This window comes from Vigna unguiculata, chromosome 8, assembly GCF_004118075.2.
Source record: "Vigna unguiculata cultivar IT97K-499-35 chromosome 8, ASM411807v1, whole genome shotgun sequence".
NCBI lineage: Eukaryota > Viridiplantae > Streptophyta > Magnoliopsida > Fabales > Fabaceae > Vigna > Vigna unguiculata.
Genome location: NC_040286.1, coordinates 2,642,383 through 2,660,928, shown reverse-complemented (window position 1 = coordinate 2,660,928; position 18,546 = coordinate 2,642,383). Strand labels below are relative to the sequence as shown.

The 18,546-nt window shown below is 33.0% G+C and overlaps 2 protein-coding genes across 2 annotated transcripts; both read left to right on the top strand.

The window, feature by feature from the left end:
* Positions 1 to 3,446: 3,446 nt before the first annotated feature.
* LOC114193494 (transcription initiation factor TFIID subunit 4b-like) lies at positions 3,447 to 13,157 on the top strand. Its single transcript, XM_028083322.1, has 16 exons — positions 3,447 to 3,715; positions 3,875 to 4,023; positions 4,925 to 5,132; positions 5,243 to 5,348; positions 6,409 to 6,941; positions 7,109 to 7,210; positions 7,309 to 8,235; positions 10,329 to 10,447; positions 10,528 to 10,615; positions 10,704 to 10,839; positions 10,961 to 11,016; positions 11,092 to 11,148; positions 11,234 to 11,374; positions 11,837 to 11,902; positions 11,977 to 12,241; positions 12,684 to 13,157. The coding sequence occupies exons 3-16, from the start codon at positions 5,094 to 5,096 to the stop codon at positions 12,857 to 12,859; spliced, it is 2,811 nt and encodes a 936-aa protein (XP_027939123.1). The 5' UTR covers positions 3,447 to 3,715; positions 3,875 to 4,023; positions 4,925 to 5,093; the 3' UTR covers positions 12,860 to 13,157.
* Positions 13,158 to 14,166: 1,009 nt separating this feature from the next.
* LOC114194646 (acyl-CoA-binding domain-containing protein 3-like) lies at positions 14,167 to 18,186 on the top strand. Its single transcript, XM_028084995.1, has 5 exons — positions 14,167 to 15,263; positions 16,526 to 16,631; positions 16,712 to 16,812; positions 16,896 to 16,962; positions 17,864 to 18,186. Exons 1-5 carry the CDS (start codon positions 14,422 to 14,424, stop codon positions 17,873 to 17,875), a joined length of 1,128 nt encoding a protein of 375 aa, XP_027940796.1. The 5' UTR covers positions 14,167 to 14,421; the 3' UTR covers positions 17,876 to 18,186.
* The last annotated feature ends 360 nt before the right edge of the window (positions 18,187 to 18,546 follow it).

The following is an 18,546-nucleotide window of genomic DNA, read 5'->3' as shown; positions in this document are numbered from 1 at the left end:
GCATTAAAGACTCATCACTCATCACTCTTCAGCCTCTTCCTTCCCCACTGCGATAGTTACAGCTCCAGCAATGGCAATAAAATCTCCACAGGCATCGCAGTTAATAATGGCAATGAAAGTTCCATGCTGCTCTCTATAATAAAAACTTGCCACATTATTTTTGGGGTGTACCAATAAATTCTCTATACACTTCCCAATCTGTTCACACCACTTCTCTACTTATTTTTTTATAAAAGAAAACATATTTTTCATATATATTTTTAATCCGTTTAATATTGAAATTCATTTTTTTCTAAAATTGATTGTATTTTATTTTGATTCTCAAGTTTTAAAAATAAATGAATACAATTTTTTTAATTTAATTAGTTACATTTTGAGTTATTTTTTATTTATTTATCTTTGATACGTTCTAACTTCGACATTAAATAAAAAACACGCTTGATAAGAAAAGATATATTTATTTTTAAGGTTTTTAAATTAAAATATATTAAAATTTGGGACAAAATCAAATTTCAATCTTTCTGTGAAGAAGTAAAAGTATACTTAATTTCCTTTTTTAATCTTTTTCTCTGTTACTCTTGATCTTCATTAACACAAAAACAATTGACAACAATAACGTGTGATGAACAACTTTGTAAGTAGAATGATGTCATGTATGTTGTTACATGTTAAAATACACATTTGGTATAAGTTTTTAAAATTTAACAATTTCAATCCAACAAAATATATCATCCATTTAGTAACAAAAGAATGCTGACACATCTTTCTTTTATAACAAAGTTAAAATTTATAATTTAATTAACGTTAATATTGGTGGTTTATATAAATATTAGATTTCCGTTTAATTAATTGAATACTTTTGTGAAATCTTAGCTAAATCTACATCTTTAACACATATTAATAGGTCAAAATATTTGATTTTTTTTATACATTTTCTTAAAGATTATCAATAGACAAATCAATAACATTTGTTTCATATTGTCATTCTTACTCGACTCTAGTCTAAACTTACTGAATGATTCTAAAATGGACCATGTTCCTAAAACCTTCTTATGAGTGTACAAATTAATTTTATTCAAACTAATAATTTAATTAACTTATTTAAAAATTAAAGTTGCCCTAAACTATATGTTATGTTTCAGTTAATCCTTTATTTCCATTAATAATATTTAGATTTATAAATACATGAATGAAATTTTTAGTAATATTAAATCATCAATTATACTTATGTTATTATCTTTAATTAGATAAGAGTTCATTTTGAAAATTGGATCTCAAAATATTTAGATCGATGGTTTTTTACTTATTCATAATAGACTATTAAGTTTGACAGAAATAAACTATTTAAACTAAATACTATTTTTCAAGAAGATATTAAAATATATATTTAATAATAAAATATAATGGAAATACTAAATCAAATTAGAAAAAATATTAGCTAACTACATATAAATTTGGTATATATAGATAAACTATATTCACCCAAACCCACATATCCAAGAATGGATAATTATTAAAGATGTGTGTTTGGGGACTCTCATTCCACTACGACCTTTAATCACTACATTAAAGTCAAACCTGCTCAATTCAATTTCAATAAAAAAGAAAAAAACTTTTGAAACAAAAGATTATTGTGCATTCAATGTCTGTTATGGAAGCTGGAGTCTTAATAAATGAATGTATTACTGGGAGAAGCTGGAGTATTTTATTAGTCTTATTTTGTTACCTAATAATTTGAACCCATATTCTTGAACACCAAGAATATATATGTTTTTTTTTAAGATATGGATAAGCAATGCCCTTTAAGAATTATCCACTTTAAAGAGATATAAGGAGTCTTATATAAATCTTTTTAAATATAATTAAGAAAACGTTACATATTTTAGAGATTCCATTTTTGTAACAAAATTTAAAGTAGTTCTTTTATTTTCTATTTGACTCATTTAAGTTTATATTTTAAAAAATTGGTTATAATTAGGTTATTTTGGTTAATACTATATTGACGATATTAATTATGTTTTATGTGTAGGTATGTATTTTTTTTTCTTATTTCACTATTTTTTTTAATAGATTAAGCACTCAAATTTTGTAAACTACCTAGAGAGTAAATTATGATAATATTCTCTTTTATAAATTATGTTAACAATTTTTTTTTTATCATTATAATATATAATAAATGTAATATTTTTAAAAAATTTTGAAGATGTGTTTCATAAAAGAAAAAAAAATCATAATGTAACGTTTTCAAAATAAATATATTAATATAATCTATTCAGATCATATTTTTTCAGAAATTAAAATTACTTTTACATAGATAATATATATACAAAAATTCATATTAATTTAAAATTATTAGATATTTTAATTATGTTAGTAAGTTTCTAGATTTGAAACCTCTATAGATGGTATTAGGTTGTTATGGTGTTACGTTTGTTAGAATAAAATATAAAATTATAATATATTCTTAATTTTTAATTCAAATTATAAAATTATAGTTTTTTAATTATTCAATTTGAATTAAAATAACAAAATTATAAAAATGTATAATTATATAATTATAAAATCATAAAATCATAAATTATAAAATTTTAAATAATAAAATTTTAAAATAATAAAATAATAGAATGGTATATGGTGACACAGACCAGCAAAATAATAATTTCATTGATCACTTAACCGTTACATCATTTAATTAATCGAAAGTTAACATAAACTTAATTAAAAAAATTATATTTATTGAATATGTAGTAGACAAAATTTTTTTTATCAAAAACTTAATTAAAAATGTATAAATTTATAGAAAATTAGAAAGTAATTAAGTTTAAAATATAAATCAAAATAAAAAGATAGTTATACATGTACAATTTCACAAAATTTAGAAAATGATCAGTTTCATTTGAATTTTATTTTATCATATAACTAAGAAAAACAAAATAAATAAAAAAAAACTTTCGCTTTATTAAGTTAAATATATTTTTGTTTTTTATTGAGTGAATTTTTGAAATAATTTATTTTGAAATTTTAGATCAATCAAATTATTTATTTTTTAAAATACGTAAATTTTATCTTTTTAATTTAATTTTATTAAATATATTTGATGTTGGACTAATGTTATTTTTTTAAAATATGTAAATTTTATTATTTTAATTCAATTTTATTAGATTTAGTTGATGTTTTATATATATATATATATATATATATTTTGTAAAATTGTATTTGAGTTTTTTAATATTTATAAAATATATAAAAAATTATATAAATTTAATAAAATTTGATTATAATAATTAAATTCATGTATCTTAAAATATAAATAATTAAATTAATATAAAATTTTAAAATGTACTAATTCTACGGTGGATTATAAAAATTTAGGTATTGAAAATATATTTATCCCTTTTCTATGTAAAAGAGAGCGAAACTACATATGCAATACCCCCTCTTCTTGATCATCTCTTTCGGTTGTGTTTGATTCATTCTCGGAAATCAATTGAAATCGCACAACTGTTTTTTTTTTTTTTTTTTTCTCTCCTCCGAAGCTCAACACTTACACTCATTTTCAGTTTTTCTATTCAGTGCTCGCAAAACCTTGAAATCTTCAAAGCTTCGTCTCTGAATCAGAAAAAAAGAAAAATTCGCTCTTAAGTGCTCTCGAATCTTCGTCTTCAAAACAATTTCGCTCTTCAACTGTGCATCTCTCAATCACAATATCCCATTGGTAAAAAGTTTCCTTTTGCCCTTTTTTCTTACCCATCTTCTCACGCCCTAAATCTCTTATTCGTTTAATTATGTTTGTTTTCATTTTGCTTCCATATCTGTGGTACGTTTGACACCGGTTGCTTTGGGGATTCACTACCTGTGGTGTTCTTTGTCGCAGGTTCACGGCGATTGTTTCGGTTGTTAGCGCGTTCGTAGCAGCAGCTTTAAGTGTTCGCAGCTGCTTAGCAGGTTCGTGGGTTCCTGGCGGCTTCGAAGGTTCACGATTGTTTCAATTTCACGGGTGTGCCTTTCCCTTCCAGAATCACGGTTGGTCTCTGATTTTTCTCTCTTGTATAATTGTACTTTTTTTATTGTTTGTTCAGCGTAGTAGTAAAATGACAATTTTGGAATGTGAATTAGGAATGAATTGTTGATGTTGTCTTCGTCACTGAATCTGAATGGTGGGTGAAACTAAACATGTTTGTGTCTTGGTCTTTGAATTATAACGCAACACTCAAGCCTTAATTGATTTGCAACTGCTGTTCTGGAGAAACACCTAATACTTATAAAAACAAATAACCCATTTCCATTTTTTGACAAGGAGTTTGGTGAGGTCAACTGCTGTCACTTGTTCTTTATACATTTCTTGTTCCATTTACAAAACAAAAATCCATATGTTCGATTAAATTCTGAGTTTGCTCTCACTTGTGGCTAGTTTAATATTTGAGTATCTATATTTTGTATTAAATTATGGAACCTCTAATCAATAGCAGCTGGAAGGGGTATTAGTTTCATAGCAATAGGGGAAGGAAAAAAATTTAGAAGTATGTGCAGATGTAGTAGGTTCAGATTGAACTTTCTCATCCTTTATTCTGCAAGTAAAGGTAAAAAAAATTCAGCATGTAATAATCAACCGTGAGATTAGGATTTATGGAAGATAAAGGTTGTGGTGTATACCCTTTTGCATTAGTACTTCTGTTGTTGCTATTGCTGCTATAGAATTGCAGGTTAGGATGCTAGGCCTAGGTCTCATATTCGCACCCATGTGTTTGACAAATCGATGTGTATTTTAATTTAGATGTTTAGAGCATTCTTGCAAGCTTGTGAATAACTTTATTCACCACTTAACTTGACATAATGGAATCTCTCATTTTTAAGTGAAAAGGTTAGTTGAATTATATTATGCGATTGTCAATACTTAGGTAGAAATTGAATTGTCAATATTTAGGTAGAAACTGAACGTGTGGTCAAACTGCTTATGGATTGGCACATGGTGGCGTGATGCCATTTCAGTTTGTTTGCTTCCTCTTATGAGCTAAGATATGGTGTGAAGAAAAATTTCTTAGTTTGTTTTGGTTAAATAGAGCAACAGAGATTACAAGTGCAGTGAAATCGCCATGGACCCGTCTATCATGAAGCTGCTAGAAGATGATGAGGTTTACTCTATTCTTTTTTTTTTTATCTTCTTTGAAGGAGAAAAACTGCGGTCTTAGTCTTACCGATTTGGGGCTTTGCTTATCGGACCACTATGTTTAAATGTTCACAGGATGAAACAATGCATTCAGGGGTGGATGTGGAAGCCTTCCAGGCTGCTCTAAATAGAGATATAGGAGGAGATGTGTCTGCTTCTCAGTTTCCTGGTTCAGATGCAGGTATCTGTCAATTTCATTCATCATTTTCTGTTCAATACTGACCTCTCTTTCTCACTCATTTTGGTAATATTTGATTTCTTTGTTATTTTTTATCATTTCATTCAAACACTGCTTCTTCTGTCCATGTTTGAGTTTACTGTTTTTATACATCTAAAACATAAAAAATGATATAAAAACATTTATGTTTGGTCATAGTGTTTGAACACGGAAGTATTTTTGGTTGTCAAAGAAAGTTAATTAACTAGGCCTCAATTGATTTCTCCCTTCAACCTTTGTGTTTCTTCTAATGGAATTTGGCCAGCTGTAGTTACAGAGCTCCAAGATATATTTTGTGATAGCCTAAATAAATCTCTATCGTTCCCGTATTTGGGTTTCTTCTGTGGTCAGCAATACGAATATGCAACAGTACCCACCAAATAAAAAATATAATAAGAACCAGCTTGCCACCAAGGTAGAGGTTCCTGTGGTTTCTTGAAACAGCTACAAGAATTATCCCATTGCTTGATGTGTGGGGGCAGGGAATCCCAATCTTTGAATCCTCTCTTTTATTAAAGTTGATATTGGAGATTTGAGTGATTGGCTTGTAGCTGCTGAAAACTTCTATGGATCCCATTGCTAGAAGTAGGCTGGCTGGAGCTTCCATCTCTTGGAACCCATTTTGCCATTGGCATTTTCAGATAAAATACTAACAAGTCATAGACCAACCAACCCTCATGAATTGATTGTATGACTGTTGCATCACCAGTAGTGGTCATGACTTTGTTTCTTGCAACTGCTTTTATCATTTCCTTCTGGATAGTAACTATAGGACTTTAATTCTGAAACAAAGCTGCATGTCGCATTCTGGCTTTGTCTCCCACATAATTGACTGAAAAGTGGTCGTTCTTCTCTGAAGCTTATTGAAAGAACAAGCATGGTATGAGTTAAACCTTAATAGGAAATGTGTTAGTTTAAGTTCTAAATTTAATTTAGTGTTTGGGACACAACTTTTTTATATTGCTTTGTGATTTCTCAAGTGAAATGCTCATTCTTTATGTTTATGGTGCTATATTTGCTGCAGTGTTGTCTCAAGGAAGCAATAATACATCAAGTCAATCTTCATCACAGTGGCCTACTTCTAACCATGACAACCAAAGTGATGGTCAAAATCAAGAGCCTAAAACTGCACAAGAGCAACATTCATCTGAGATGGAGCCGAAGCAACATGGGTCTCTTGGCGAACACCTTCAGCATGTTGCTTCTCAGGATGTAAATAATATTCATTTATCACAGAAACAATCTCAAGATGACAGTCACCAAGCACCTGCTGTACAAGTTCCCCTCCACAATTCTCAAACTATCGGAATTCATAATTCTGGAAAAGATTCAGTCCTTAATAAAGAAGTAGTAAAGAGTCATAATCCCAGCAGTGAATCTCAGTATGCAAAGTTGCAGCAGATGAGTAATCAACAGGCTACAGTCTCTGAGCAGCCAAGTAGCCAAGTAAATCGTAGTAATAAGCAGGTACCATTTGGCCTGTTGCTACCCATTTTGCTTCCTCAACTTGCCAAAGACAGAGCCATGCAACTTCAAACCTTGTTTACAAAATTGAAGGTGCGTTTTCGAAACCCAACCAGCTATTAGGTCCTTTTCCCCTCCCCCTTTCCATGGGACATTTTACTCTTTTTTATGATAGCCCAGAACCAGCTTATGAACAAATATCGCATGCAGTATGCATTATTTATGTATTTCATCAATTTCTTTTTCTTTTTTCATTCTAGAAAGATGAAATACCGAAAGACAGTTTTGTGCGGCTTATGAAAGGTATCGTAGGGGACCAGATGCTTAGACAAGCATTAGCAAAGGTGCAAATGCAACCTCAGGTAGTAAGAAACATGGTTTGTGTTGTGGGTGGTTTTTATAATCCAGTTAGGTATTGATGTCATCATCATGCTTAGATTCATTTTTTCATACTATTTAGGCAAGGCCCAATCAAGCATCTGCTGGGCAGCAGCTTCCTGTAAGGATGCCAACTGTTAGTTCAGGTGCTAGACAATTGAATGATCCCCATGCTTTAGCACAGATGCATCAAAGAAGTATGAATGTTGCCGTTGACCAATCTCGCATGAGTTCTTCAGCTGGCCAAACCATGGATAGCAATGCCAGAAAATCTCAGGAATTCGATGTTAAAATAGAATCTCAAGGATTGCAGCCAAACCAGTTGACGTCTTCCAATTCCAACTCAATAGGTCAAGAAACAGAAAGAGCATCAGTTCACATACAAGGGCTCAATAAGCAGCAGCAACACCATCTACATTTTGCATCAGCGTATGGAAACAGTGGTGGTAACTATAACCCTTATTCTGGGACAACAAGCAGTTCCACTTCGTCTATCAAACCGCAATCACATGATTCACACATGAATCAAATTCCTCATCAAAGTATTGGTTCAAATCACTTAGGTGGGTCAACACATGGTTTGAGTGTAATTGGTATGCCAAAACTTGAACAGCAGACTTCTTTCAATGATCCCAAGAGATTGCCAGGTGGATCTGTGTCTTCTGCTGTAAACAATACAGCATCTCAACAAACTTCAAATGCTTGGCAACCATCAACAAACAAAGAACAAAATCTGGGCTTAATGTCATCTGTTTCTTATGTGAAGAAGGAACCTGGTGACTTGTCCACTGAGCAGCAAAATAGGCATAATTTGTCTAAATTGCATGGGTATTCTTCTGTTAATTCTGCTCAGCTTGAACAGAGTGGTGCCAGTCAAGGAGCTCTAAAAGACGAGTTTTCAAGAGGTCTTCCAGCATCCACAAACATGCCACCTACAACATCTACTGGCTTGCTACCACACAGTTCTGCTTCCGCTTCTGCTGTGAACCACCTAGACTCCAGTGTCTTGGTAAGTTGGAGACTGTTGTACACGATCTGGTCTTAAGATATAATGGTAGTTTTTTGCAGACCAAGTAACATTCAAATGTGTTTTTGTCCTCATGTGCACAATGCATCCTTTAGTACTATGTTATGCTGAATCTATATATGAAAATCAGTTTTCTCAGCTCAGATGTTTTCCATAACCTTTTTTGTTTTTAGCTAAGAATCTCTTTCACCGGTAGTTTTTCAAACCCTTTTTTAATAAAATCGCAAGTAAGCATAGATAGTATTCAGTGTCTTTTATTTGGGTTAGCTTAGTTGCTGTACTTTATTTGGGTTAAACAACTCTGAAATTCACCAATTTATGCACCCCACTTCTCCCCAAAATATGTAATATGAAGAACCAAACTGGAAATAAAGTGGGATAGTAGTACCCCTAACTGGAAAAACCAAAAATCCCCTATTCATAAACCAAAATTAATGATTAGTAAATAAGAACCCTGATTGATATCATCTTCACCATTCTGTACTTTATCTGTAACTAGGTCAATCACGCATTTATAAAATATATGGCATCTCTATAAATGGTCAAGCTTTAGTTAGCTTCTCCTACAAAGGTCAAACGTTTTTTTTTTTTTTTAATTAAACTCTAAGGGCATCCATAAATTGACAGTTTGGCACAGGATGTACCAGAGCCAAGCAAGCCAACTATACAGATAAAATTGTCCTGGGTTTTTGTTTAAAATAACTATAATTGGGGGGGCTGATTTAAATACTTTTGATTATTGCTAGATCTTAATTTTGAGAATTGTTAGGATTGCTAAGCTGTCACGTGGTTAATTTCATTAGTTCCATCCTGGGGGTGCTTTTATATTCATTTGGTCTGAGGTATGTTCTTGTCATTTTCCTAGTATGAAAGACATTAAATTTCTTAAAGTTCCACTGTCTGTGCGCATAGGATTGAACATGAATAAAATTCAAACTCAACTAAGATGATGTCATACTCTGCTAGTTCATTTTTATCCTAGTTTAGTCATTCTGTATAACAAGTTTCCAGGCTCAAGTTAAAGTCATGAGCTACTTGAGTCCACACAACGAGCTCAAGTGGGTCGAGCCTAGTAAACTCACAACATTTAATGAGCCAAATGGGTTTTAGAAGGAGCTTCAGATTGCAGAAAACTCACTCAATATATGTAATATACTTACTGTAATGCAACCAACACTCATGAATAAAAACTATTATGTAATACTTTGTGAATCACTTATGTACTTTCCCCCAATGGTTTGAGATTTTGTTATGGCTTGTCTGTGACATGTCATGTATGTTCTAGGGGTCATGAGTTTGATCCTTTGTGTCCGTAATCATTTAAGTAAGAAGGCTAAATTCAAGTGCAAGGTATGGTAATGACTGGGCATTATTAATGTGTCAAGCATGAAAACCTTTACGTGCGGGAACATTTTGATGTAAATCCATTCATGTATTTTTACCTTACAGCTTAAGCTTTGGGAATAAATGTGTTTTGATGATGTATATGCTATGCCTGTTCATGAGCAAATGAGGTGAGAACTAAGTGGCTTATGCTTAGATCATATTTTCAAGAAGTCATATATTTTAGCTCACGATCCTCTCGTTAGATCTTAAGCTCAATGTATTGAACTAAAACTGAGTTGAATCATGAGCTTCATGTAAAAGGATAGGTTCATTGTAGTCCCTTGTCTGCTTTAATATGCACCATTAGATCCATCAGCCCCTATTTCGAATTTTGTTAACGTTGAGGTTTAACTCTTTAACCTCTTATAGGATGTGTAAGAACTTTCGATTCACCAGTTTTGTTAGGGAAGGTTATGATGTATCAAAGATGTATTGCAAATTGCAATGGAGGGTAACATGTACATATTGTTGTGCTTGTTTTTTCAGTTGATGCTCTTGAGCTCCCAATTTGTTTTTTTTAACAGAATCTATTATTGAGAAATAATAACTTTGTCATGCTTTTTCTATGCATTTTTTTATCTTTAAATACCAAGATATTATTTTTGCACCGAGCATACCCTAGGTTTATAAGTATGTCTTCAAATTTGTTGATGTCTAATTTCTTAAGTCCTACTTCTGAAATTAATCAGCTAAGCTCTCAGATTCCATCAAATGCTTCTGGAATTGCTGCAAGGCCATCCCTTAAAAAGTCTGCTGCTACCCAAAAGAAACCACTTGAAGCACTTGGTTCCTCACCTCCTCCTTCTAGGTCAGCCATGCCTTTCTCTACTGGTTAATTTCTTAACCTAACTAATTTCAATATATACATAATGTTCCTTTACCCTACAGTAAAAAGCAAAAAACTTCTGGCGGATATGCTGAACAAAGCATTGAACAACTTAATGATGTCACTGCTGTTAGTGGAGTTGACCTCAGGGTATGATACTACGTCAATGTTCAACTAAATCAGATAGTCAAATAAGTAGGGAATGCTAACTCCTGTACTTCTTATGTTTCTTTTACAGGAAGAGGAAGAGCAGTTATTTTCAGGGCCCAAAGAGGATAGTCGAGTGTCAGAAGCATCTCGAAAGGCTGTGCAAGAAGAAGAGGAAAGGCTGATCTTGCAGAAAGCTCCATTGCAAAAAAAATTAATTGACATCAGTCAGTGTCCAACTTGTGTCATACCTCTGTCCATGTGTTTTAATTCTTTCATTTTGAGCTGATCTGGATGTGTGCTAGGCATACAAAACCTTATGGTTACTTTATGTTGTTACTCTGACAGTGGCCAAGTGTGGCTTGAAGGGTATGAGCAATGATGTGGAGAAATGCTTGTCACTGGTGAGACTCAAGCAATTTTTCACTTTTCAGTGCAATTGGTTTACGTGTAATCTTACCACTGAGTAAAATGTTCAGAGTGTGGAGGAAAGGATGCGTGGACTGATAAGTAACCTGATTAGATTATCAAAACAGGTTAGTTTGTTTTCTCTAGCTGCTTGCACAAATAGTCTTTTATAATTGTATAAAACTTTTGTACTCACAAGAATTTTTCTACTAGAGGGTTGATTTTGAGAAAACGAGACATCGGACTGTTGTCACTTCAGACGTTCGGCAGCAAATCATGACAATAAATAGGAAAGTAAGGGAAGAGTGGGAGAAAAAACAGGCGGAAGCAGAGAAGCTTCGGAAACTAAATGATGTAAGTTCCAAATATTGGAATCGTGTTTAGTTTTAAAATGCGATTAAAATAAAATTGCTTAATAAAATATTAATGCAAATATATTTGGTCTTTCTAAAACACAAATTTCAATGAATTGCACCACAAAATATAAGTTTTAAAACATTAATCCTTTTAAAAACAACTTCAATTTAACAGGTCTAAATAAAAAAATTAAATATATAAAATCAAATTTTAAACAATTCTTCAATGGTTAGTAACCTTATTTTGATCATTTAACTTTTTTTTAAAAGTACTCAAATAAAATTCACTAATAATGGTTAGGAGTAGCAGGTACATGTACTTAGTCTATTAACAAGAGGGTAATTAAAATACTCGCACTGTATTCATGAGTACGGGTTTTTTTACCATCCTGATGGTCTTTTGTATACTTTCATTTGTAACTTTTGTTACTATCATTTATATTGCTATTTCTAAATATAGGTTGACGGCAATACTGGAGGTGATGGTGACAAGGATAAGGACGATGGCCGTTCTAAATCAACAAAGGTATTTATATCTCATTCTTATACTTCACCTTATCAACATTGGAAATCTGTTCTTTGATTTATAATGTGCTGCAGGTGAACAAGGAAGAGGATGACAAGATGAGGACAAATGCTGCAAATGTTGCTGCTCGTGCTGCTTATGGGGGAGATGACATGCTGTCGAAGTGGCAACTTATGGCTGAGCAAGCCAAGCAAAAACGTGAAGGGGGAGTGGACGTGTCATCTGGTTCTCAACCAGCTAAAGATGTGAACCGCAAATCTTCATCAACATCTGAAAGAAGTACAAAGGATAACCAAGAAGGGGAGAAAAGAGGTTCAACCCCTTTTCTAGCAAGTTCAGGTGAGTCTGCTTGAAGGTGTTTTTCTGTTATTTCCATTGTTAATTTTTTTTAATTGCGAGCTAGCAATCAATTTTAGTTATTCAACACTCAAATGTTTCTTAATATATGGGTTAAAAAAATTAAGATAGAATAGAAGTGGATTCTGTCGTTGTCCGAAAATATGAACGTATGTTCTCTCTATACTGTTAGTTGAGAATGTTTTGATAAATACCTAAACGTAGATTGCAGAATGTCCCACTCTTTCCACTTATTTGGGGCTGAAGGGTCTCAGACTCCCCTCTTGTATAGTGTATGCAGAATACCTACTGATTAATGTTGCCAAGAAAGAAAATGGCTTCAAGTAACTTTATGTCGGAGAAATGCTATGTTGGTTTGAATAAAGTATTTTTATTGGTTTATGCCACGTTTGATGTTGTTTCTCCCTTTTGATTCTTTTAACAGTGGCCAGAAAACTTGGGAAGAGTCATGCCGTGGCCCCTCAAACTAGGGTAGCTCGAAGCATCTCTGTGAAGGATGTGATTGCAGTCTTGGAGAGGGAGCCCCAAATGTCTAAATCCCCACTCATACATCGTTTGTACGAGAAAATTCATTCTGAAGCCCCAGTTGAACAAGGTTAATCGAAGTGCCTAGGTGATCTTGTTTATTTTAATTTGTCGCCGAGCTTATTATGCTATTATCATCTTACGCTTCCCTAGGGAAACTGAAACGGTTCCATCCAAGTTAAAATTTGCTGGTTTGACTTACACTTCATATATAACCCACATAGTTTACCTTTTGAATTTGATTTTTCTCCTGTATCCATGATCTCCTTGTGAGGGATTTACCTAGTTTTTTGGTTCCGTTGTGCGTATTGTTTTGTATAGTCACTTAATACAATTGAAATTTTATTGAATTAAACGGAAATTTCACTGCGCAGGCCTTTTATCACACAGCTGCTCACCTAACACCTTGTTCTGCTGTTTAAATTTACTATTGGACTAATATTGTAGCTGTGATTAGTAAGTGCAGGCCATCGAAATTAGCCATTATTATTTGAGTAATGATACTTTGACACAAACTTTTTCTATAATCATTTCACGCTATTCCATTATTTTTCACTCTTTTCCTTTATAAACACAAAAGTTTAGTTTTTACCCTATAAATATGTTATCAAATGAATGTAATGTATGTTAAAAGAATATTACTCTTATTCTTTAGCAGGGTCAACAACCATGCACGTGGAACGCTTTCACCCACAGCTGCATAACTTTTTTATTATTTTGTTGGAATCAGAAATTGTATGCTCAGTTCGTCCCGTTGATTAATCGGGCTACATCGAGGGGAATTAATAATGCCATTTCAATGTCTCAATCATAAAAGTAAATAGTCTCGTTTGGTTGAAATAGTACCGGAATTATTGTCTATAGTTTCTCATTAAGCTGCAAATTTGGTGGGTATTTTAAAACAGATTAATTGAGTCAGCATGATATTAATCGATAAACGGCTAACACAAATAATGACAATACAAAATTATCTATTTAGATCCCGTCGTGACGTTACTCTTTATGGCATTGTGTTCAAAACCACAATGATTACGTAAAACAGTGATGGAATTAACTTATTTCGTGATCGAAAATATTCAGAATACTTCTCGAATATGTTCAATTAAAACCTAACTTTTTGACCAATGTGGTAATAAGATTAGAACGCAACCAAATAAGTGATGAAATAAGAATGAATCGCGTGGTGTGTTGGAGTTGGATAACGATTATGGCAGCGAGTGTTGAGTCAGCATGATCGACGTGGTCACGGATATACACCTTTTTGCGCTTTGCTGTCACACGTCGGTGACCCCTTCACCCTTTTCTCCGCAACGACGGGACCCACACAACCCAAAAAAAAAAAATGAGATTGTTATGTATTGAAATTGAAATTAAATTTTGGGTACCAAAGCATAAAGTAAAATCAGCGCAGAATATGCTTTGCGCTGTTACGCAGATTATCCTTTCCTTTTTTTTCTAGCTCTTCTTTCAGTTCCTTCCTTCTTAACAATTCCTTCCTAAATTCTCTCATTAATTTTCTCCAAAAAAACAACCACTTTTTCAACGGATCCTAATCCTTTACTTAAAACCCTCACTCACCAACTTCTTCAGCGTTTTTCGATATTTCCACTAGAAACAACGAAAACGAGAGAATTGTCATGGAGCTTCTGACCGTGGTGGATGATTTTTTTGTCACGGCGTCTCTGGCGCTTCTTCTCACTTTCATCGTCTTGAAGCTCGTCGAGGTCGTCAACGACATTCACGCCACACCAAAACGTCACCTCGCTCCCCAACCGATCCCTCCGCTTTCTCATGCCGAACGCTTTATGGTTCAGCGCGCTCAAAGCGAGAGCAAGCTCCGTTTTAGTACTCCGGTTCACTATGTAACCGAATACAAGATAGAAAAGCCCACGCTCGAACCGGTTCCTCAAAGTAAGGCTGTAGAAATCGAATGTGAAGAAGCTACGGTCGAACCGGTTCCCCCGGTTCAGCCCGCTGAAAGCAAGGACACGATATGTTGTATTAGTCCGGTTCAAGCTGCCACGTGTGTAGGAAGCGAACACAAGGTTGAAGAGGCTGTGGTGGAACTCGATTCCAACTTTGTTCTCGAGTCACCGGTAAAATCACACACAGACATTGTCGTTATAGAGGAAATAGCAGAGACTAATGAGGGAACAACACAAGAGTTTGAGGAGAAGAGGGACGTCGAAAGTGTTGAAGATCCTTGCACTGAAATTGAAGTTTCTGCTGTAGAAAACGGCGTGAAAGAGAATGATTACAATGATGATGATGATGATGATGATTGGGAAGGGATTGAGAGGAGTGAGTTGGAGAAAGAGTTTATGGCGGCTACGGAATTTGTTGCTAACGAGGGTGATCGATTGGAGAATGTTGGAAGCAACGTGAAAATGGAGTTGTATGGGCTTCACAAGGTTGCGACGGAAGGGCCTTGCCGTGAACCTCAGCCAATGGCTCTCAAGCTCTCTGCACGTGCCAAGTGGTATCACATTTCAACTTACGTGCTCCCTTTTTTTTTACAGTGTTGCAAGTTAATGTTTCGTGTGATGTTATTATGCCTTGTTTGTTAAATCGCCTAACTTGCTTTTACTTGTTTGTTACTCCTTTGTTGTTCGTAGCAATAATTAGGGTTTGAATTTGCCTCTAACTTACCCAGTAAAATGTGTTTAAACAACCGTATAATAAATGATAACAGGGTTTCTATTCGAAACATTATGGGCCACGGGTAAAGAAGAATAGTATCTAGCTGATTTTTTTAGAGATCAGTCACCGGCATTGTCATCAATAACACAGTTAACAACAAAAGTATTGATTGGTGCAATTAAGAAATTTTATCAATTATCTTGATGCACACCAAAATTTATACATGACAGAGTGCGTTGTTAGATAGAGATATAATTTTTGGACTTGCCGAGATTAGCTATAGTATTCACTTTTTATGTTAGGAAGACAGGTGGTCTGTTTTTCTTTATGTGAGCATCAAGATGTTTTTGAGTGGTAAGGAAGATACTATTTCTTTCCTCTGCTCAGAAATTACCAAATTGGGTGTAGAATACCTTTTGTTTTATATTAATAATTAAAGTGTTCTTTTAATCTATACTCTGACTAAAATTATTTAAGAATGGGAGTCGATCCACATTCCCTCATGAATGAGCTGCTAATGTGCATTTCAATCACTCCCTCAAAGTACAATAAGCAAAGCTCAGTTTGTGTTAGATTATGGTATTGTCAGCTAAAAGTAAACACATAGAGTCCTCGTACATGTGATTAGGTAAGACCATCTTGTCATACTAATATTTGGATCGATGGAATGAAATGGAATGGAGTGAAAAAGAATATATTGGAATAAAACTTTCACTTCATTCTGTGGATAGATTGTGGTGGAACAGAACAAATTTCTGACTTCATCTTATTTCTCCCCAAAAAAAAGAAAGCAAATAACGAAATGAGATGGATAAGATTACCAATTTAAATAATGAAATATAACACCATAAGGTCCATTACAATTCCATTTCCTCCATTCATGATTTTCCATCAATTTGAATATAGCCTAAAAGACATAAGAATTACCATTCAAGAGGGAAAGGAAAAATGTGTCAAACACTCTAACATGGTAAATCAATGTAAACAACACAAGCGGCCGTGTTGTACAAGTTACATGGTATAGCTTGATTGCTAGTTATAATAAAAGGGTTGAGAGCTGCTTTTTATGAGTGATCGACAGTACTGATTCCGTTGTGCAAGGAATGCTTGGCAAAAGCTGGGGAGCATGAATCCAGAGGTTGCAATGGAGCAGTATATCAGCCTTCTTTCGAACAAATTTCCTGAATGGATGAAAGATACTTCAACTGTGAGTTTGTGCTGTTGAGGCATATTATGTTTTAATATCTTAGCTCACGAGCAATAGAATTGAAGCAAATCCTTTTGCAGGGAATTAGTGGTCATGAACCCATAAAGCCTGAAGTTTCTGAGTCCGCTGCTTCTGATCTGAGCACAACTTTGTCTCATCAGCAACTGATCTTAGCTAATAGGTAGTTGATAATCGTACTTTTTCTTATTATCTCTGATTTTGTTGGTATATTTTTGTTTTATGATGGTTTCATCTATCTTTCAGGGAACTTGAACAAGAGTCTTATTCCGAGGAGCGTAGCCCACTTGCAGGGTCAGATTTAAATAACAATGTAAGATCTTAAAATCATTCACAATTCTACATTGACTAACAATGAATAATAGCTTAGATAAAATTTTAAAACCATTCACACTTGGACACATATTATTTTCATTTTGTCAAAATAATTAGTCACGACACTTTCTCTGAGATAAGGAGCTTACATAGCAAGTAATCACAAAAAATTGTAGAAGGAAAATTTAATATCATTGTTGTGTGATTTACTTGTGTCACTTCGCTGCTCTGTGTCATTCTTTGGCCTTCAGCAGAATTAGTTCTAAAAAACTGCAAACAAGTAGAATTCGGCATGACAATGGGATGGGATCGGAAACTAGTTTTACTCTTCCCATTTCTGATTCCACAAATGACAGGGTGGGTTTGGATTTAAAATTTCAGTGTTATTTTAGTCGAATTTTATCGAGTTTAGATAAATCTAGTAGGGACCCATCATATACTCTTCAGTAGTTTTAATTTACTTATTCATTTTTAAACAAATTATATATTAAATTATTAGATATATTTTAATTTGAATATATAAAAAATTAATAGATAAAAAAAAATAAGAATGAAATTATATTTTTAGTTATTGTATAATTTTAAATTATTTATTTAATTATTAAACTATATATATATATATATATATATATATATAATGTGCAATTTATGTTGGAATGTTTTTAATCATTGCTTTTTAATATGAATAATTCTACATGGATGAAAAAAAGTTAGGCAGATGGATGAGTATATATAAATAAGTTTGAGATAATTTGTTTTGTTTTACTCCTTACAGCATTTTCTTCCTTCCTTCTAAATGATTTTGCATCAAAATCTTCGATAGCATATTTCAGTAATTGAAACTCGTGAGTAAATTGCACAGACATAAGTTAGCTTAATTAGCTTTCAAAATTTTTCAGGTTAACAAATGATAGGATTTCTCTGCTAATTTCCCTCTCCAATGAAGACCGATTCCAACTGTCTAAGTTTGTTTCCAAGGAAGAGAGATTCTTGGGTTGTTTGTTCTCCTTTGTTCCTTAAATTATTTGTTGATCGTCATTGTTCTTTAATATCAAGTTGTTAATATATTTTTTGTACATAAATAAATGTGTGTATAGGATCATATACACATACTTCTGGTTGTTAATAACTAATTTATTGATATATAATGGGATTGATAAGTAGATGTTGTTAGGCGATCTGCTTAAATATCTCAATTTCATAAACCGTATATGGTATTGAAGTTTGCCAGTGTATAAAGAAACAGAAAAATATGTTTCTGTATCTCTTAAAATATTTCAAAAGTTAGTTTTCGTTTATAGTTTTTATTCTTAGAAACTTCTTTTGCCCGAAATGTTTTAACATTTTCATGAATATCAAAGTGAAAATAATCATTTCCATCTATATTATTATCAAAAGAGAAATCTGGAACATCTTTTACTTTTTTCCGGGTCTACAAAGTTTTTATTTCCTTGACATGGTGTTAAGAGAATTACATTTTTATTGAGAAAGTGGAAATTGTTTTCTAACTCTACATTAACTGGCATTTTAACTTTATGTTACTTTAATTGTTTTAAAATTCAAAATATTGCTAGAAACATAT